This window comes from Paramormyrops kingsleyae, chromosome 5 (genome assembly GCF_048594095.1).
Source record: "Paramormyrops kingsleyae isolate MSU_618 chromosome 5, PKINGS_0.4, whole genome shotgun sequence".
Lineage (NCBI taxonomy): Eukaryota > Metazoa > Chordata > Actinopteri > Osteoglossiformes > Mormyridae > Paramormyrops > Paramormyrops kingsleyae.
The window spans coordinates 23,697,109-23,720,421 of record NC_132801.1 but is presented as its reverse complement, the minus strand read 5'-3'; the positions used below and the strand labels follow the sequence as shown (position 1 = coordinate 23,720,421).

Below are 23,313 nucleotides of genomic sequence, written 5' to 3'. Positions count from 1 at the left end.
CTGCAACGTGTCTGATGGATGCATGTCAGGTCCTTGGACATGCAGCGTATCGCATCAGCAGCACGGCACTGCCCTGCTCACGGGCTGTCTGACCCCCCTTCATTCATCCCTCCCACATGAGCAAAGACCCGCTTTTATGTAAGTGCTCCTTGGAAACCCTGCATCTAAAGTTAAGGCATCCATGAGGACACAAAAGAATGGCCCGGCAGAGCAAGAACCACATATGGATCATCATAAGTTATATTCTAAAGAAAGAAAACGAAAAAAAAAAATAGATGTATGAGTAAGAAGCGAATGTCAAATTATGACTGAAAATTAGGTGTTAAGTAATTTGGTGGCTTGAGGGTAAAAGCTCATCCTGAGCCTCTCATGTCTCTCAGAGAGGGAACAGAAACATTTTCCGACAACTGGTTCACCAGCTAAACCAGTCCTTAACCAGAATATCAAATGAGCCCTTTTCTAGAGAGTCTTACTTGCTAAGGGCACGTCCATCTATTTGAGACTGAACCAGCCAGTAAATGAAGCATGTGCCCCACACATGCTGACCGCACGCAGCGATCTCTGTGTTCAGCAACCACCAATATAGGAGCGATATCGATTCACGGTGCTTCACGACGGCGACACTTGAGCGCAGCAACTCGAGACGCGTCTCTTGGCACTGAAACGCTGCAATGCCAACGTCAACGCCAAGGCCAACGTCAACGTCAACGTCAACGCCAAGGCCAACGTCAACGCCAACGCCAACGTCAATAGGATGAGCAAAGAAAGGGACAAACTGGGGGCTTGTGGGTGACCTGCCTTTCAGTCAGGGAATAGCAGGGATCATCCTATAGTCATTTCTGGCTGAAATCATTTACCCACGAAATTGAGCACTGAAACATTCATGCAGCACTGAAACATTTTTGTACTTCTCTGGGGAAGATGTATTTTGAAAAAACATCAATTTGCCACTCGCTTCTAACAAACAATTTCCGCACATAAACGTTTTACATGGTAGCCAGTATGACAGGATGTCAGGCCCGATCAGTGTGTATCCACTTCCTCTATTATGTTTTACCATGAGAAATGCTAAAATGCATGCACAGCGCTATTTTAAAAGGCTACTTTACAAAATGAGGAGGAACACTCAAAAAGGGACTAGAAGGAAAAATAAAAAAGTCAATACAGTATAAAAGATCTAGAATAACACTAACTGTACATTTATAACGCATTCATGGTACATTCATAAGCAGCACACAAGTATACCTTAACATCCTAACATAACTTAACAGCTGTGATATACATTAATAATAAATTACATGATTGTCATGCTTGTTATCATATATTGTTTGTTATTAATGTATAATAAAGCTGTAAGGCTATGTTAGAATTCTATGGTTAAGGTATGTTAATGTATGCTTATATGCTGCTTATGAATGTTCTATAAAAGCATTTCAAAGGCGCACTGAATGTTCTATTAATGTGTTAAATAAAATCCCGATGAATCCTTTATTCGCCATTTGCACTAGTGTAAGTACCGGTACACTGGAATTCTTCTTTGCCTACCCCCATCTGGCTCTGCATAGCCTGGGGGTCACAGTGCAGGGACAGCCATTGTGCTGCACCCCTGGGGCTGCAGGGCCTTGCTCAAGGGTCCACACACATAACGTCTTTCCAAGGCTGGGGCTTGAACTGGCGCTCTTCTGATCAGGAGCACAAAAACTTCACCCACTGAGCCCCTCACTGCCCCCATTATGAAGGTGCAGTTCATGTAAAGCGTCACAGATGAAGCTTTGAGAGACTGAACTGAGAGACTTAAAACAATGGTGTGTGTGTGTGTGTTTTTTTTGCAGGGCAAAACTTGAGGGTTTTCACATAAAGCCTGAATTTGAGATTCCAGCTGGCATGTGTAGTGAAAGCAATAATAAATATTCAGAACATTCATGAGTAAGTTACATTAAAAAACAGGGACTGCTGATCATCCTCCATAAGAGGTAAGAGGGAATGTCTCTGCATCACGTGACCAGACAGTGACATTCACAAACACTCCAGGCTGCACAGACCGACATAACCGCGGACAACACAATAACCCTCAATAAATAACCAGTAATTGTGCTCTTGTCCGCGTGTGATGGGAAGATGGAGAGTGACCCTAGCCATAGGCAAGACAACACAAAACACACGGTCTGAGAAGGACTGGGAGAGGAACAGTTGCACACCCACAATAAACAACCTATAACAGTTCTCCTTGCAGCAAGAACACAATGTACAGACTCTTAATAACACTCACCTGGTCTTTTAGTTAGAATTTTACTGAAAGTTTCATGCCTATTCCAATAACTTATTGTAGAGCTGAATGTACTTGTTAAAGTAACTAGCACTAATCTGTCTTTCTTTACTAAAATAACTGTGGAGGGGACATCTAAAGTGTTAAGATAAATAAACATATTTTAATAATTTGTATTTATGCATGTTGTATAAATAGAGTGGAAAGCCATTCGTGGAATATGTAAGGAATTTAAATGATATCTGCATTTGACCAGGGCACTTTATTATTATTATTATTATTACTATTATTATTATTATTATTATTATTATTATAATTAAAAAAAACATTTAAAGTCCCATAGCATAGGTCCTCCAGGGACAAGAACATGCGGTAAATTCTGATTCATTGGTAAGCAGCACAGCCATTCATACAAAAAGAATCTGAAGCACATAAAAATATATACATGTTTCTAAACATAGCTCTGCCTGCACTTCCAAGAAACATCGTGTTTCATAAGATGTAACATGAAAGCAATCGAACCCTGTACTTTTACAGATAAATGGAAGTTTGATGAAAATATGTTTTCAAGACTCATTCATGCTGTGTCGGGGGGTTTATGGGAGCAGACAGGTCTTGATGTTAATGGATGTCATCCCGACTTGTAGTGGCTTTCGGACAACGGGGGTTTGGCAGTGACCCAGGGGGCAGTGTGGCGATGGTCTTACCTGGTAGACATGGTATGTGCTGGAGGAGTGTCCTCTCAGAAACACGGAGGGAATCCACACGTTGATGAGAGCGCGCTGAGCCCTGCAGAAGAGGATGCATCATGACTTGGAAAGACAAGGAATTATACACACAACCCCAACCACCTCCCCCCGACCCCCACTGAATTTGTTTGGAAAAATCATCATAATCCCCAACCATCACTAAAAGCATTAATGCATGACACTTCTTGATGGACAGATTTGCAGACCGGCTACAATGAGCATATTTATATTTTCGATATTCCTAATCCATTATCCGGAAGTCATGACAGGAAGACTGCAGAAGACGTACGCTAACAGGCTAAGGCAGACCGAGGCAGTTTTGAGAGATGCCGCTTACGTTTCGAAATCCGATAAACTGGGATCGTCGGAGGTCTGACTCAAGTCACCTGGAACCTTGGATCAAAGGATTGGGAAAGAAATGTCAGGCATCATTACAGAGTATTAGAAGTGAAGTGTTTGAAATGCCGGAATGTGGACCACTGTGCTCTCTTAGGGATAAATAAAACACACACAGACACCACATGGGTTCACACGAACAAAGTCACAAAACGCACCCTTAATGAACAGCCATTATTCCCTCTCCCTCATTCTCCATATGTCACCTACACAGGAAGTCCCAGACACTCTTAATCCACAAAACAGCAGAATGAACCAAGGCACCATCACAGACTTCCTTTGTTACTCTGATAAAGATTAATCTAGTGGGATAATGAACTTGTATCTAATCAGAAGCAAAGTCCTTATACCTATCCACATGAATAGTTGTAATCATCATTAATATAATCAACTAGTGTAAACTCCCCTCCCAGGAGCATTCGTGCTTTAGGCAAGCCAATAAAGACGTCATTGGCCCACAAGAACAACAACAAGCATGACAATTATGCAAGTAGAAAAGGAAGTGCTTAAATACAAAGACAATATAAGAGCCCATACAGGAGGCCCAGCGTAACATCAAAGCTTTTTAATTAGTTCACCAGCAAATCCGAAGGATAAATTTGTAGGGACAACTCAACTTTGGCACCCAATGAAAAGCCACATTCCACACTACACTTGCAATTTGTGATAGTGAATGATGAAAGCTTAAGAACGTAAATTTACAGTGGTGGATAGAGTCTCCTGCACGCTTTCTAACTCAATTTAATCACATTTAATAAGAAAATGCAATTACTTTGCTTTATCACCATAACACCTTGAAGTCAAACTTAATTTAAAAATAACCGACATACATTACCCAATCTTAATTAAAGGCAATACAATCTCGCATTTTTGAATCTATCGAGGTATCATGCCGACCCTCGTCAATAGTATGCATCTACCTAGTGCGTGCCTGGCATGGCCTGCTGAGCACAAGCACCAAGAACGAACACGTAGCCCTCGCCAGAAATGAGCAGGACAATGTCATAGCCGCTGACACGCCAGCAAGACTCCTGCAGGATTTACCCGAGAAACTGCAACCTATGTTTCCATGTCTCTGAAGGCAAATGGAAGCAAAAGTAAAGTCATCCTTCAGTAGAAGAAGAATCCAACAGGCTATGGGTGGATGATGCTGCACCCAGTTGCTTACCTAAAGGTATATTTCTATAGCTCTATAGATAGGAGACAGGGTAAAGGAAAGAAGGCGCATATAGGCAGTGTCTGGCCCGGCCCAGTAGACTCACGAGGCCTCGCAGATCGATCAGCTCCTGCCGCATCTGGCTGATGAGGTGATCCTTGGCCATCAGAGACCGGTACAGCCTCTCGTTGAACTCTATAAGCTCCCCATGCATTTCAGCCACCTGTCAGGAGAGGGAAACGGCACACTAAGCACACACACGACCCGCCAACCCCCACCCTACTCTGCATCACAGACGCTCTTCGTTATGCCTGCAGGCAGACGTGTCAATCGAGTACCTACCAGCATTCACTTAGGCATCAAGAGCCATTAGTGTCATCAGACTGACCATTGAGTTACACAGAAATAAGACATTGACACCATGCAATGCCTGCATGCTAACACAGCATCCTGGTTTCTTTTTGACACAAGTCCTATGAGGCTTCAGAGTTTGCAAATAAACATCAAAGCGCAGCAATGTATCAACCCGACATAAAGGTCAATTAGCATCTCATTAATAAGTATAAGGAAGAGGGAATTTAATGTAAAGACACTATCTTGCGGGCTTTGTGTGAAGCAGTCATTAAGGATAGGCAGCAAAAGACCGGCCTAAATGGGTAAGGCAGCCAATCACAGAGCTTTATCTGTCGATTTATTTTGAGAAAGAGACACTGGTACAGAAACTGGAGTCACAAACACAAGTAGCACACAGTTTCATTTGCATGGTTTTCAGGGGCGACTGGAATTCCATTCAGGGTCTCCCCCCCCCTTCCCCTCCCCCTCCAAAGGATGAAAGGATGGATAATTCAGCAGTAACATGTATTTTGTATTTTAATACACAGCATTTCAGATAACATTTTAAAAGTTCCTCATTTATGCTTAAGGTATCACATACAGCGTACCCAATTTATTAAAATATCAATATAACCAGTGATTCATCACTGTCGGATTAGCTGTGACACACGGGTATAACGATACACTGATAAAATGGATGCACACAGACCGAGCTGCAAACACACTACGTCACCGCCGCAGGCGTGCAGCACACGTGATCCACATGGTAAGAACACAGTAAGCTTCATTCCCATGTAGCATTTCATTGGCAGGGACCTTTGCACGTGTCTGCTAACGACATTATGTCAGACCTGGCATGCTGGAAGCCAGCAGGCACCATCAAACAAGCCAGCAAAGACACGCCCCCCTGCGGAACAATACAAGCTACATTAAAGGCCTTCAGAAGCGCGGCTCCCATTACATCGTAACCCTAGCCCTTCAAGCACAGCTATCTCCTTTAAAGAGCTTATGCTCGCTGTAGCACATGGAACCCCAAAGTAGCACCTGGAAACGTAAGTTTTCTGTTTTAGCAGACCAAAAATCTCTCTTTTAAAGTACATTACACCATGTCATCTTCAAAGTTCTGCACAACTGTGTCACATTTCAATACAGGAGTGAAATTATATAGAACTGAAATGAGTTTTCCAAGTGTGTACCTTTATAAAGTAAAGGAAAAGAACAACCAACATAGAAGCCTTACAAAACTGAAGCAACACTATGAGCAATTTTATAACTTTATAAAAAAAAAAAAAAAGAATAAAATAAACAGTTGTTCTAAACTAAAAGCAATAAAGGAATGGAAAAAATAAAGTTTAATAAAAGGGTGGGAATATGTTGGCAAGAGAATTTTGACAGCAGCAATGAAAAGCAATCATTCCCACTTTGAAATCCATTAAAATCTGTAACCTTATTTTACATTTCCGTAACAGCAACATCTCCTTCATGTTTCCCTTAGAAAGTCGCTTTACTACTAAAACTAAAAAGACTGCATGAGGAGACTGAAGTGTTTCCCAGCTTCTGCAGAGGTGCGAGTTCTCTGACGTGTGAAAAACTGCCATAAAACCCCACAGATGCAAATCCTGCAGCATTCCAGTTACCATCCCAGCCTTCCTCTGCTTCGCTTTACAAACCAACTCACACCAGACCAGAAGAATCCGTGGCCAATGGGAGTTGGTTAAATATGAATATAGGTCTTCAATAAATAAGCACTCACTACTGCAGGATCCAAGACAGAGGAAAAATTCTGACTGCAAAGTTACGCCAAGCCATCAAGACAATGTCAACTCCTAGTGACCATACAGACCCGCCTCCAGACACCAGAGGTATGCTGAGATCAAAAAAATCTATAAAGACATGGAATGAACAGGAGCCAGAGCATCAATCTCAGGAAACAAACCCTACAGCTTCTGATGCCAGATAGGAAAATGATGTTTCAGGTGGCTGAACACTGAGGTGGGACAAATGAATGAAGCCTTAACTGTGGGTGATGCCCAAGCCTCGCCATTTTCACTTTACTGTAATGTAAGTCACGAGGTTTCAGGAACCAGTACAGCCGGCACACTAATGATGACAAAGCAACAAGAAGAAGAGCCCAGACCTGAGCTGTTCATACTCCAGAGAGATTCAGTGAAAGTTGCAAAAAACAGAGAGATTTCTATTGAAGACATCCCATTGTCCACAAATGGCCAGGACATCATAAACTCAGCTATGACCAACAGCCTTGCACAAGGCTCCAGGAGATAAGCCTGAAAGCGTGTTTAACCGCAACTGCTCCTTCACAGAGACAGAGAAGAAAGTTTCATAAGACCTTCAAATAAAAGTACCTTCAAAAGGCCCAAAAACAATGTCAGGGCCGTCATTGATCAGGAGAAGATATCAAACCACTAAGACATTACCGAGCCCATTACACTAGGAAGAAATCCCAGGGGGGGATCTGATCATCGAGGCCACTGAAAATTCAGCTGCCGCTTTGAAGTAGCCAGAGGCCTTCACTGCCGCTCAATAGTCGGCTTTTTGCATGTGACAACAGCATCATGAGCTTTGCACAAATCCAGGCTCTTCAGGTGCCAAGACGAAAGCCTCAGCTCAGAAATACTCACGCCGAGGCTGGTTTGAAGAATGTAGTAACAGCACTCCAGAGATCCTGATGACATGTGACAGAAGGATTTCTGGTCTGATGAAAGCGAGACAGAAGTCCTTGGTCTCAGTGCAAATCACTATGCCTGTTGTAAATCAAATATTGTTTATCACTCAAACAGCACCACCCCTGCTGTAAAGTACAGGGGGTGAGGATAGTAGGGAGGTTCGATGGTGCCTAAGAGACTCCTGAAGAAAAGCTGATTAGCTTTCAATAAGACTGCGATGTGACAGTGAGTACACTCAGAGCCCTGGGGCCGTATTACAGAAACTTCCTAAGTTTGAGATCCAATCTTAACTCTTTGGTAACCATGGTAACTAGGGTTAGGACCCGATTTAGGAAAAATGCCATTGCAGATGAACAGTTCCTATGTCAAAGTTCCTATCCTAACTTAAAATGAGACTTGTATTACACAACCATACTAACTTCCTAAAATCTTACACGCTGCTAACTTTAAAATAACTGTTAAGCTGTCCTAACAAGGTTACCAACTTTGGTCAGGTGGCTGGAATGAGATTTTCACTTCGAGAAAGCCTGCACACAGATTTGCATGTATATACCAGTTTTATTACCTTGTAAATGGTCTGTAGGGTTTGCGAAGTACCCCAATGCATTTGATGTAGCTAATTTTAGGTTTATAATGGAATAAAACAGATTTGCCATAAGATTTGTTGCACGAGCATAAGAGTTTGAAAGTGTGTCAGGCCAGATGTGTGAGACCTGGCAGATAACTGCAGACCTGCCTGTTTCCACTGGCCACCACACAGTGTTAGCTATAGCTGAACTTAGTTAATCAATATGGCTGCTCATTTATTGTTTTACACAACCAATGAAATGTCAACAGGTAAAACTTATTCACTGACAGGCTTATGGCCTCAAACAATGTTTTGCAGTGTGATGACAAAATGGTCATTAGCAGATACAGGCTACCCCAGGCTTTGATCCTGCAGCTGGCTGAGCAGCTATGACCAGCTTTAGCAAGGCTGACCCGGCGCTTTGGGCCTCTCCTGGTTGTGGTGCAACTGACAAGAATTTGCGTTTTTTTTTTTTTTTTGCTAAAAATTAAGTGGCCGACAGCAACAATCTCTCCGATGTCACGCAATTTAACCAAGGTGGCAACAGTAATTAGTAATTTGGCTGCTCGTTTCCATAATAAATTAGAATATAAAATAATGTTATAAATAGCTCTGCGGGATGAGAAAATAATGTTACGCTACGTTGGTGGCTAGGTAACAGATATAAAAGCTGACAACAGATGTCGGATTGAGTATTTAGGAATTCCATACCTGAGATAAGATAGGATGAAGCAAGATAAGGTGATTCCTAAAGCTAGTTATGACTTGCTTCTGCAATACCAAATTGGGAAAAATCCGATCTTATTGTCTTACCATCTTAAGATAGCAAGATAGTAGGTTTCTGTAATACAGCCCCTGATCTCAACGTGATTAATAATTCTACACTACGTAAATAAGTACTTCATTTATTTTCAGAAAATTCAAACAATTGTTTTTCTCTCACACAGGTTGTGTCAACAGAACACAAACCTGTTAAATACATAACCCAGGACAACAAAAGAGGAAAAAAAATACGCCGGAACACAACTGGAAGTCAAATCCGAGCACTTTAAATATGGTGAGGTCCAGAATTACTCACTGGCTGAAATAAACAACAAAATTAGCTATGTTTTACTCAATATTATTTTAAAAGATCAATAAATCATCTAACTGTATGTGCCAAAATTGTTTTATTCTCTCTAATACATCTGGAACAAAATCCCAGGATATTCTTAGTCTATGAATCAAAATTGTGAGCTTCAATGACTTCAATCCAATCACACCCTGTTTCAATAGGGAACAAAAATGCAGCAGACATAGGTATGAAGTTCACTTTGACCTTTGTCTCAAAGGTGAACTCCAGAGATCATGTGAAACAGCCTCAGACTCACTATGAATGCCAATGTGAGAATTATCATGTGGAAAGAGGGACCGGGGGGGGGGGGGGGGGGGGGGGGGGGGTCGCAGTTTACAGACTGCACGCTGCCGTTGCTTTTGGATTGTATAGGATTTAATATGCTGTGCTTGATTTTGATGTAAGAAGCATGATATGATTAATTTAATTCATTTTTATATAGCGCATTTCACCCAGAGTCGCCCCAAAGCACAGTGATATTGGGTCATGTTGGTGTTTTTGGGTAACATTGACAAAAAATCAACTCAGCATTGTATCAAGGGGATGTGTGGGCTTTTGGGCAGACTCATCCTTACTGAACTCCCTAAATTTAGCCAGACTAGGAAGTTCAGCATCAGACTGTGTGCCAGGGTCATAAGGTTAACCTGGATTAAAGGGCACTGAGGAGGCAGGTGCAGTGAATGTGGCCACATCAGGAGCCAGTTATGAGACCCTGTGGTGGAAACTTCCAGATCTGTGTTGATTGAAATAGCAGAAGACACACAGCATTTACAGACACCAGAAATATACAAATATGGGAAATGTGGTTATAATTTCCAAAAGATGACAATCCATGTTTATTGATATATACTTTGTGAGTAATAAAATGGTGCTGGTGAGTTAGATTGTATTTTTCTGTATTAATTCATGGTTATTTGCGATAGCCACTTTCCATTACATTTCCCACTAACAGCTGCAAAACTACTCTTACACAAATACCAATGACACTGATGGATGAAATGCAGGTAAATGACCCCTGGACGGGCTTTTACCTAAGTGGTGGAGACGCCCCCTACAGTCTCTGACTGATTTTTCATTGTCATATAGGCACATATAGGGACGTAGGCTGTCCGACCATGTGCTCGTTTTACTGTCTATGCTCGTAAGCAACAGTTAGGATGTCCAACCTACAGGCTAAATCAGGCAGTTTGAGCATCTCGCAATTTAAGGCACAGATGAGGCTAGAAATGAAGATGTTCCATGAGAGAATGACACTAGGGAAGAGGAACGACAGATGATATGAGATACTTTATAAGCAGCTTGGGGGAAATTAATGCCCATAAAATGAAAGCAAAGTGACTACAGTTATCTGATCTGAACGTAAAACTGAGAGTAAGCCCAAAGGATAACAAGATGCAAATCTCCACAAGAAATGGAGAAAAATATGGATGAAATAAAAGTCCAAAGCATAAAAGGACTTGAAAAAAGATCATATTCACTGGACTGAAATACTGAAATATTACGAGTAAGTCATAGAACAACAGGCAGATGGCACTATATAAGAAATACAGGACCCGTTAATTGCAATACTTTATCTATGGAAAGTAACCCAAATTGGCATCCAAAAATATTATAGATATTTGTCTAAACAGCCAAGTGTCTCCCTGCATTCGCCTCATTTGCCTGGTTCGAAGAAAATTATGTTCATTCAGAATGGTACAATAAAGGGAGAAGGCCATTGAGAGAGAGAGAGAGAGAGCTGCTTTCAGGTGCCTCTGTTCTTAGGGAAACACAGACCATAAGCTGCATGCAACAACATTGGTTAAAAGAATGCAGGGATTGATGTGTTATGATCAAAGTGGTTCATGAATCGAACAAAAACACAAGAAAAATGAACAGCTGCCCAGTATCAGTGACATGCAACAGCTTTAAGAACTTCTCTGGTTTGGTTAGATGCAGAGAAAGTTTTTGATTCAAATTAGTCAACTGATAATATGTCTTTAAAGTTATGAGTAGATGACGGTTCTATAAAGATGCTCTCTCTCATATTCAATCATTATATGATGGCTTTTGAGCACAAACTGAAATAGCTGAACACCCAAAGGAGATGAGAGTCTGTCCCGTGCCGCTCTTTAACCAGCTATGGAAGGCACACCAGTGGAGGTCGCTACGCCCTTAGCTGAATGAATGAAGCCCCTGCTATGAACCCAAAATACATTCCCAACAGTCTGCAATGGAGTACAACAACTTCAGATGAGAAGAACAACAATCTGGAAAAACATGTATCTCTACTTATTAAAGTTAAGGGAAAATACGAAGATGGAATTTAATTTCCTTGCTGGCCGTTTAAAAATAAGCTTTCTTACACAATTATTTTTCTATTCTAAGCACTTCCTATTGACATTCCTTCAAAAATGCTTTGGAATGGGATAAAAGGGTTTTGAGGATTATATTGCAGATAATTATAAGATTCCAAACATTACATGCCTCAAAAGATGGAAGATGAAAGACAACATAGCTCAAATTAGGATCAATGATCCAACCGATCAATTCTTGAAATCTTGGCCACTAAGACAGACAATGATTAACCATTTGGAAAAAATCTGAATTTTTGCAGATACCTACAGTTATCTTCACCATAATATTACTCTTTTAAAACACAAAATTGAGAATCAACATTATAATTAAGATACAGAAAGGATTTACAAAAGACTCAATAAGCATTATGAGAGGTTTCTGTATCCTGAGTGTGGTTACACCAAGTCCTTCTCTCATTTTGCAGAGATCTCAAACGGGGCTTTTAAAATCCAGCAGCTCCAGCTTAACCAGACCATGAACTGACCTTCTAAAAGTGAGACTGATGCCAGAGATGGTCCATAAGCACAGGTGCCAAAAAGTGTTATCGCTGAAAAAGATGACGTGACTGACCTTCTGCCACTGAATCGCCCACAAGCAGCGATGGAAGAGCCAGGTGAGACACAGACACTCACCCTGAGCCAGAAAATGCTGACTGGTCATCAGGCTACTGGGGTAAGACCCACTACTTCCCCAAGATCCTAGAAAGCAGCAACACTGAGGAGTTCCACTTCATCGGGGCTCTGACTTAGTGAAAGCCCAGACGCAGGGCATGGTCCAGAACTAACAGCCACTTCTCGTCTACAGAACCACTGAAATCATTCTTATAGCCTGACACCAAGAGCCATACTTGGGGAGGTGACACACACAACAAGTGTAGAATTAGCATCACAAAGTACAACAAAAATGAACAAAAAAACTATTGGCAGAGCAGAAAACAAGAGGGCGTTTTGTCAGGTCTGGAGGTGATGAGGTTCACAGAAAACGACACAGATATCACTGCTGACACTCTTATGGACGTATCTCCAGCAGGGGTGCAGAGGAACAGGGATATATATCGGAAACATGCTGTAAACATTTCAAAAGCCGCGACGCGGATATGAAAGACATAGCAGGCGGCCTATCGTCTTCCTCAGGCACGACTCGAGTTTGCGGTTTTATGGCGGAAGCTCGGTATCTTACAGGACAGAAACACACATGATAGCTTTAATATGGCTGCACTGACGACATCACAGCCTGAACAGGGAAACATGCCATCAAGTGCCGGCCTGAGATTCAGAGAGGACAGGCTGCCCAAGGCTCGGAGGGAAGCGAATGGTGACACGTTTCTCTGAAGAGAACAAGGGAAGAGAAAGAGTGGCAGATGCCAGCGGAGACGAATTACCCGCCTGAGTTCGAAGCAGATGAATCCCCCCATTCCATGGACTCCTCAGCATTCAGCGCACATGAGGGTGTCTGCAAGGGGTCTCTTCATCCCCCACAACAGGAAACGAAAGCTACTGCTCAGGGTGCGAGTAGCCTTGTCAAGAGTAATAAAGCTACCCTGTGTGGAGCTGCTCTCTGAGCATCCCAAAGCAGCTTTGTGCCGATTCGCACATACGTGTGGCCCCCTGACAGCCATCGGAGGCCCCCACCTCCCTACTTACATTATAGCTGTAAGGAATTATCTGCGAAGCCCAGCTCGGGCCCCCGCCTCACTGCCAGCTGTACAGACAGAAGCGAGGGCATCTTACTGAAGTAACTGAAGATTGGTTAGAGGGGAAAAAAAGTGTTTACTGAAGGAAAGAAAAGTGCAAGGAGCCCCAGAAAGGTGATTTGGGGTGTAATCTACCTTTCCTGCCAGGAAAGCATCGGGAACGCTTTATTGCTTTATTGGCTTAGAATACGCTGACAAGATAAGCGAGTGAAATGACCATATGATAGCTCACGTGAATGAATTGATCAGTGTATCAATGTAAATTATTTTTATTTTCTGATTAAAAGTGTAACCCAAGTAATTGAACCACAGCGCTGATCGTTTCATAGGAATTACTTTTGCCAACATATATGTTAATTTTCCCTTTGAAACCAGGAGGAATACAGCCCACAGTGTGTGTGTGTGTGTGTGTGTGTGTGTGTGTACCTGAACATGAGAAAGGTCCTGAGTTCATGCAGGCTGGTCACCATCCTTCCAAACACACGCGACTCTCTCTCTCACCCTCTGATTACATACATCAGAGAGCGGCAAACCTTCTGTATTTTCAGCCAGAATGATGGCTAAAGCAGATGTCAGTGTTAAACTGTGCAGCTGCAAAGTGTTGCCATTTCGGGTACGAGTCTAGCAGACAGGTCTTGGATAAGTGCTACCAAGACTACATAACCTAGATTCTCATGTGACAGAACTAATTTAGTTTCCATGTGTGTAACTCAAAACCCTTTGTCACACACCATCAGCCTTTATGTCCCACCAGCAAATTATTATTATTGAAATATCTACCAAATAGTCAGAGACTTGTTTGGTTAGATCAGTTGTGCTGGCAATACAATAAAGGTTTTTGCATCCATGAACGTCAATAGGCATATAAACACAACAATTGTAACGCATTTCTGACACTCACTGCAGTCCTTTTATACACACATATAAATGACTATTGCACTGTTAAGTCGGATAGACTCCTAAAGCATGCCACTTCGCAGACATACATCTTTGTTTTTCCTTGTTATTTATAGCTAATTCAGGGTAAAAATTTTCAACAGAACTGGTTACTTGGATGCCAGGTTACATCAAAATGACTGATTTCCCCGCGAGCTCACGTGTCGATAAGAGCCGAGTGTCTCACTGACCGCATGGATGCTTCCTGTGACCTAACAGGGTACATAGTGACGTGCTGCGGCGGCTGACGCGGGCGGGAGGGCAGCAGCAGACCCACCTCGATCAGCTTGCGCTCGTAGCTGGACGCCAGCTCCTCCACGTCACCCATCGACTTGGGCTGGGGCACAGAGTGGGAGTCGTCACAGTTCCTCAGTACGGGGAGAGCTGTGGGAACGGGACAGGGACTCGTCAGCGAGCAGGAAAGAGCAACACCATCACGACTGGCTTACACCGGCAGAACCTGTGCCGAAAAAACTACCAATCAGATTTTAGCTTTGCGTAAATCACATTCTCACATGCCGGCTGCAAAGCTTTACAGCTCACTTTCCAGAGGAAATCAGGTCTATAAATTAAACTGATACTCCATATAACCATCTTGTAAATGCTTATTAGGGTAGTCAGTAAACTGATATCAGAAAGACAAACAGGAATGAGAAAACAATATTCCTGCAAAAATATGCCATAAGTATTTCCAGTAAAAGCTCACATAAGAACATTATTTTGATTTGTCCTCATTTTTAGGCGAGCTTCTGTTTGTGCTGCCGAGACCCTGCATTCAACCACCGACAATTTTCAAGATGACAGTCATAAAATACAATGCCTTTCATCACACCATTTTCTATATAAATAACAGAATAGTAAAGGTTTCCCCATATCAAGACACTTTCCATAAAATATTAGATATAAAAGAAATGTTTGCTCCATTTCCTTTTCTTGAAAAAAGTACAAGCACATCTTTCAGGAAGGGCAGTAAACACTGCTGAATCTATTTTCTCTGAGAATGAGAGAGAGCTTTAATGAAGATAAAAACATAATTTTCCCCTGAAAAATGGATTTAATGTTGAAGGAACATAAAGTGACCTCAGGCATCAAAAATAACTTCAAGTGTATAAAGGCGTATCATGCAATATCTCACAAAAGGAAGTTACAATGCAAACAATATTACATGCAAGGGGAAGGATAAAAGACAGCAGCTAAAATGAATTAATTCTGATCAAAACCACATCCCCCCCACAGATTTGCATAGAGAGGGATGGGTTTTACAGGAAACTTCGGTAGGATTAGCCTGGGTGGGTTTAAAACCATAATTTAGCACAGGGTTTCTCAAACCAGTCCATAGGAACCTCCAAAGGAAAAAACGTGAACTTGGCTGGCAGGAAGCTGGGAGGGAGCAAAAACGTGGGCTGCCTGGTAGGAAGCTGGGAGGGAGCAAAAACATGGACTTGGCTGGCAGGAAGCTGGGAGGGAGCAAAAACGTGGACTTGGCTGGCAGGGAGCAAAAAACGTGGACTGCCTGGCAGGGAGCTAGGAGGGAGCAAAAAACGTGGACTTTGCTGACAGGAAGCTGGGAGGGAGCAAAAACATGGACTTGGCTGACAGGGAGCTGGGAGGGAGCAAAAACGTGGACTTGGCTGGCAGGGAGCTGGGAGGGAGCAAAAACAGATAGCATGGAGGGAATGAAGCCAGTCGGCAGCAGTATCGCATAGGTCACCAATCGTGCAGTGAAGTCGCGCCATAACGTGGGGACTATCAGGAGGCCTACCACCCAGCCTGCACGTTACATAGTCTGCTCAAGCCTGAAATGCGATTTCCAGAAAATCATAGCTGAGGTAGCGTAAGCAACGCTCGAGTATACTTCTGAGCAATTACCTCCAAAACATGGCAGAAAGCTATATATACATCCCAGGAAGGCGTACAGATTCCCGCTGTCTCTTCTTGACACCATGTCCCTACACTTATCCAATTCAAAAGAACAACACCACAACACAAACAGCATCTTTATCTCTGGCACAGGAATATATGACAGATGCTTTACGAATATCTGAGACCATCATATCCACGTGTAACAAGACCACATTCAGTGTCGTTTCTGTCCAAGAAATAAAAGCTACAATTGCAGGAAGATCATGTGATGTGATGATGTCACATCGCATGACAGACGGAAATGTGAACGGGTTACGATTTCTTTCAAGCTGGGCCTTTGGAACACAAATTGTGGTCTCCGTGGTGTACAGGTAGGGTGTGTGTGTGTGTGTGTATGTGTGTGTGTATGTATGTGTGTGTATGTGCAGAAGCAGCACCTAGGTACACAATAGAAGTTGCTCACTGTAACTCATGCGCACAGAGAATTAACTCACTTTCACTACCCTCCAAAGCCCAGCGCAGCCGTAATGGAAAATAAAACCTCTTAATATTTATGCCATTTGTAGGGGGTGGTGGGAAAAAAAAACAAACAAACATTCTAAATAGGTCAGGGATATACCTCATAAAATGCTGTATTTGAAGTTCACATTTTCATTAACATACTGTTAAACATTTCTGTATGCAAAATACATAATGTCATTATCCAAAACACAATTATCCAACATGTGCATTCACAGGCCAAATTAAATTAATTTGATAATGTAAAAGTGGGTCGTGTTCATGTGACAAAAGGCTTTGATGAGCTGTATTTTATAAAAATCATTCAACAAATGAGTTTTTGAACTCTGCGAAAGCATTAAAATACATATGATTTTGCGTCCTGCTAGCTACCACCAGAAGGCTACCACCACTGAGCCAGAGTTCTGACCCCAAATATTACACCCAAGCTTGGCTGTCTGGTCTAGAAGCCTGCCTGCCTCTGGCTGCACTCCAGAGTCCCTCTTACCGGCAAGGTGAGCAAAGGTGTTCAGCAAAATAAACTGTGTTAAAACTTCCTCACGGAGTCAGTGAAACGAAAGGGTTCAGCAGCCCGGACCCAGCAGCCAGCCTTTTCACCATTTTTAATCCCACTCTCCTCTACGGAACCATTCTATGGAAATTTCACCATTTTGCTCATGGTCGTAATTAAAACCCCAAATTTTAGCCAAGTCAATACTCTCATCCACAAAAGCCTATGTTTTCCAGTTCAGATAGAATGCAAATGCTGGATTAATGTCCTTCCGCTGACAAACTCTCAGAGAGTCCCCAGTCTCGTGATGGAAACATGGGACGATACACTGGACTAGCTGGGAGTCGGCTCTCAGCGTCATAAATACAGCCCGCTGCGCCCATTTCACCACACTTCAAAGTGGCGAGCCTGTCATTACGTCAACAAACTGAATTAAGAAAAAAAAATGTATTTAACTCCACTGAATTGTTGCATTCAATATAATCTGCTTAAATCAAGCCTGCAGCCCTTCCAAAGCATTCCATACACCGGGGGGCAGCACTTTAAGGAATAATACTAAACGACAAAGTGCAATCCGCTTATTACAAAGATATGGGGCTCCAGCTTCACACTGCCATAGGGCAAACCACAGAAAATTAATTGCTTTCACCCTTTCCCATGATTTCTCTATAATTACTGAGTAGCCAATGGCTGCATTACATTACCAGCAAATGTGACTTTCGCCACTGGAGTAGAAGGCAGACAAATTTCAAGAACGTGTGACTCATTTATCAATACAAGGTGCATTATAGCGGCAATAAGTATTAATGGTGCTGCTCCAGCGTGTTTATTAAAAGTTCCAGGAATTAGTATAACAAACTACACTCATTAAACAGTGTGCGGCACAACCCCAAGAACAACGATAACGCTTGTCCGCTAAGTGAGAATGACGTCACTGTTTTGCCTCTCAGAAAAGCAGGATAGAACCCGAGTCAGATGATTACTTGATATGTGTATGGTGTTTTGACTGGGCCGCCAAACAAGACAGCTACAGTGTAATGCCTCAAGCTCAGATCAATTAGAAAATGCCAGCCAGTACCTTAGTGAGCTCATTTTGCCTGATCATAAATAGGGGTGGAACTAAATACAAATACGGTATTCAGCAAATCACAAGTCATGGGTTTTTACAAAGATATTTTTTGTATTATTTTTTTATTATTATTTGGAGTAGAACATAAATTCTATATTCTTAACTTTTTAAGGGAATACAGGTACAGTGTAGATGCATGTATGAATGTATACAGCACACAGCGTCCGTCACCTGACATCCTATTGGACAGAAAGTTACCCAGAGGTGTATAAACTTGTGTTCCAACCAGATCTCTCAGTCAGGGGTTAAGATTTAGTTTTTGGTGTATTTATTTTTATTTATTTATCCTTTATTTTACTAGGAAGGTTCCACTGTGATACAATATCTCTTCTTCCAGTAAGTCCTGGCCAAGACGGCAGCAAATAAGAAAATTAAGACAAAAGCTTCATATACATACACACAGAGATTATTAATTTGGTACTTGAGAGAGAACAGATTTTATTTGTAATGATTTTTTATGTGTTTATATTCTTTGTTCTGCCGGCGTTCATGATGTTCACATAGGCATTTATTAGTTAAGAGTTTAGTTTATTGCTTTGAGTGTGGATTAGGAACTGAAGGTTAGCTTTTAAATTATTTTCTTTTCAATTATGTTTATGGTTATACATTTTCATTATAATAACTGTGAACACTTAAATGCACTGTTGGTTTATGGTTTTCATAAACCCAACAATAGTTTATCGAACACTTACATCCTAAAATTAGAAATGTAAAAAAACAAAAAAAAAACAGAAACTGGACTGTTACACCTATTCCCACTCTTATTTGAATACAAATATAAATATTTTTGCTGCCTCAACAAATACAGTAGGGCTGCCGCAATCAGTCGATGTAGTCGATGACGTTGAAGCTGAATAAGCGTCAACATCAATATTTTAAATTGACGCATCATTTTAAAATTATTTTACTGAAATTACCTTTATGATTTCTAAAACACTTAATTATAAAAAATGTTTTCCTTTAATATTACTACGTAATTATGGGCATAGTTCACATTATCACAAAACAAAAAGGTGACACTGTGCAAAGTTTCGACGGCGCACCACGGCAGTACTAACACTATGCACAATCACCTGAAGAAGAAACGCATAGGCACTATTCTGGATGGTGGACCGACAGAGTACGCAAATGCGCTGCCTATTAATGTTTATTAAATTACTATTAATGCGGAGAACTTAACATCTTCTGTCCTTGTAGCTGCTAAACTTTGACCTAGTTTAACCACAATATCTCCTCTTTAAAAAGGTGTTTTCCTTGCTAAGCTGTACGTCTCTTCACCACGACTTCAGTACTTACTGCTTCCATGATTTACCAAAACAGTAGCATGAGGCGCTCCGCTAACCGATACGTAAAAATACGTTGAATTCATACAGGTTGCTACATTTTGGGCATCACAATATGCATTTCGTTAACATTTTAGGCATACTACGAATCTACTTATCAAATTGTGGGTGAAAATAACGTCCGTTTAGTGCTGGAAAAGCCGGTGTCCATTATCTAAAGCCTTGCAATAACATAAAGTTTGTTGTCAAAATATAATTAACTGTCAATTTGATTTTCTGAAGGAAAATTAATTCTTTAGACTAATTGACCAATCGGTAAAATAGTTGATAGACTAATCCATAGAAAAATGTCGTTAGTGGCAGCCATAAAATGCAGATACAAGTACTGGGCTATGTGTATATCTCTCATAAACAAACACTAGCTTCTAGTATCCACCATGAAACAGAAGACTAGTTCTACCAGCAAAAGCTAACAAAGTGCATACACAGTGTAGCAGGTCATAACAGAGAACCTCACACTGTGTCATGAACTCCACTGTCCTAATCTTAAAATTTCCCATCATGTGTAAGAAAGTTTGCCATTTCCATCACAAGCTGTTCAGACGTCAGACTACCTCATGACATGCCCTTACTGAACATTATCACGCCTCTGGTGAATGCAGTGTCGGCACACAGTCTAAACACGTGATCAGGAGAACAGACATCTTGGAACTGCCCGTGACGAGCGGGTGGGTGAGCGCCCTGCGATCAGGCATATCATCCGGGATGCCACCAGCCACAGGCCCTGGACTTCTGGGGACAGGCTCTAAGCTCACTGTGACCCAGCACTGGTCACATGGTTATGGACGATGAATGTATGGGCCGCTGTTACAGACAAATTTACAGCAGGCACGTCTTACTCTCCTGGACAGACTAATCTACTAGTCTTTTCCTGGTTGGTGTCATCAGCTGACAAGCATGTAACGATCTCCAAAAGCCTGAACTGCCAGACTGCAGGGACACATTGTCCTTTACCCAGAGTTTAGCTACACTGTAAAAAAAAATCCCGTTGTTTTTACGCAAAAAAGCTGGCAGCTGTGGTTACCAGAATTATTCTGTAAAAAATACTGTACACGTGTAAACAACTTTACAGAAACATCTATAAATTGTACTGGATTTCAATGTAAAACAACCACCAACTACATGTAAAGCTTACTTGGTTTCAGATTAGATGCAAATTATACTGAAATAACTGGTACAACAGCAGCATGGCCCTGCTAAATTAACAGAAAGAAGATGTTGAATCTACAAATTAACTGCATGCAAAACGTTACAGTTCTGGTATGTGAAATTGACAGACTGTTTTATAAAGCTGTTTACATTCTTAACGAATTTTTTTACAGAATTACTCTGGTAACCACAGCTGCCAGCACTTTCTTGCCGAGGTAACACGCTCTTTATTAGTAGTCCTGAAAAGAACTACATCAGGCACCCAAAGAGCACCGAACCAATTATACACAGGAAACACGAGGTTGTCAAACGCTCAACTGTAAGACGCATACACGGTGGGAGATTTACGGACGCTAATTACAGACGAGGATCGGACAGGGTACACATAAGACACAGGTAAACACACGCGACAATAAGGAAATATAACCATTAGCAATAACAACAACAATACAAGGGCTATTTACAAATGCGCGCGGGGCATGCTGGGACATGAGCCCCGCCGGTGCTGCAGTATTTTTTTATCACCTCAGTGGAAAAATACCTTCTTATCAACGGACCAGAGGTGTTGCCATGAGGTGAAGTTCTGACGGTAGCCCCAAATGTACCGTCAAAAGCTGTCTGACAAACCAGAAAATCCTGAGTTGTGTGGACTATTTCTTGTTGGTTTGTAACACACGTAGCAAAAAGCAAGTGTTGATATATCATTTAAAGTTTTGTAAAGCACAGAATATTAATTTGTAAAATGTAACACTGTTTCTTTCAGTATAAACAAAGTTGACCTGATTAAAAAAATATTATTTTCACACCGTTATGGTGTAATTTTAACTGTATTGTACTGGTTTTCATATTACAGTTTGTTTGCGTTTAAACTACAGTAATTTGTTAACTCTACCAAAAAAATTTTTTTTTTAAACATATTTTTACTGAAAAATTAACAGTTGTTTTTTGTTAAGTATTTTACAAAATCTTAATGTCAAATATACGCTGCTCTATTGTTTTTCCTTTTACAGTTTTTTTTATGTCGTTATTTTACAGAATTTCTCAGTTAATTTCACAGACATTTTTTACAGTGTAGGTCTGCCCTCCTGATGACCTCTTAATGATGTCAAACAGTATGAAGATATGTTGGGTTTCACTTGAAGACACTTTTCATGGCTGCTTTGAACCCAAATGTGGTTACCGGGCATGCTCACAAGCTCTTATTACAGGAAGAACTGGCAGAAAGTGAAAGTAGAATTTCAATTCTGATTTATTCCTTACTGTAGCCACATTGTGTCCCGTCATACAAAGTCCATGTGATACAAATTACTAATTTCCTCAGGAATGAAACTCCGTTTTTCAGGTGTTCCCACAGGCTCCTGGAGTTAATCTGGGCTGAGACCATGGAAATGTAGGGTGAAACCCACAGCCTTTGTTGGGGTTAAAGCAGAGCGACACGGACTGCTCGCTTAGACCTTCCCACAGCTTCTACTGCACGGGAAATCGATAGAACCCCGCAAGCGGCCAATTCCAAGCGGCTCCCGCCCCCTCTCACAGCGGACTGAGTCCTCGGCCGTGTCGTATGGCAGGCTCCGCAGAGGCTGTTGAGGGGTCAGCCCCAGAAAACATGCTGCAGGCTGATTTTATTCATGGGGCCTCTCATATCTACCTGCCTTCTGCCTTGAATCCTTTCACCCCAGAAGAATGAGTTTCCTGAGCTGTCTGTCCAATTCATACTCTCCAAAAGTATTTCACAGAAGTATACCTCACGCCCAAGGAAGTGGCTCTGACATATCTTCATATGACCATATTCAATTACATAGAATTTCATTCGCAGATTTGGGATTCTAGTGCTTCAGACTTTCTGCTGCAGAAATCAGGTGAATATTGCAAAATGCAGTGAATTTTAACCATGCTCTGAACAGCGTCTCAAAAAATGATACATGACATTTGTAAATTTAGTTGGCAGGTCTACATATCAAACTATAGAATAACCTCGGGTGACAAATGGCTCTCTGTCTCCTTTAAAGTTCATACCGAACTTCAGCCCCTGCTCTTCAGCCACTTTTACCAATGGGGGCATCAACTTCAAAGCCAATCAATACAGGCTGCAGTGATACAATAGACACCATGGAGTTTGTTCAGGGGAAAAAAAATGATCAAATGTGAAAACATAAAACTGCAGAGAATCTGATCACAGGGCCAGGACATCCTGGAAAAATGCAGGCTCCCTTAGGTCAAGATCTGCAGAAGGTTCATTAAGTCTTTAGAATTATATGTCAACATCCAGCTGGCGTGTGTTAAAATGTAAAAGCCAAATGGTATAATTGCTTGTACGGAAAATGCACTTGGCAAAGCAAAACGGATTTTGACTCTGATCTGTCGTTCTCGTTCCTGCGGCCTTTGATGTACAAACTCGATACAAAAAGCGAGCTCCGGCAGGTGACAAAAGTATGACAACTACTTGACTTCATCAGCAGAGAAGAATCCGCGACTCCTGGATCCTTTACGGTTCCCATCAATTTTGGGATGCAGAGAAGGTAAAAATGGTAACAGGAGATGTGGCTAAAATCCACTCTGGTGCATAACACTGCAGTGCTGCACCTTAC

General features: G+C 41.7%; 1 protein-coding gene across 5 annotated transcripts in view; it reads right to left on the bottom strand.

Moving 5' to 3' along the window:
- Positions 1-23,313, bottom strand: part of snx29 (sorting nexin 29) — a 107,193-nt gene that overhangs the window by 45,208 nt on the left and 38,672 nt on the right. For all 5 annotated transcript variants that reach the window (XR_011991784.1, XM_023820789.2, XM_072712446.1 and 2 more), the window contains 4 exons: positions 14,510-14,616; positions 4,674-4,790; positions 3,353-3,408; positions 2,974-3,055 (listed from right to left, as the gene is read on the bottom strand). Coding sequence is in view for 4 of the 5 variants with exons in the window: in XM_023820789.2 (XP_023676557.1) it covers positions 2,974-3,055; positions 3,353-3,408; positions 4,674-4,790; positions 14,510-14,616 (362 nt within the window). In the remaining variant the exon portion in view is untranslated. The remainder of the gene's footprint in view (positions 1-2,973; positions 3,056-3,352; positions 3,409-4,673; positions 4,791-14,509; positions 14,617-23,313) is intronic.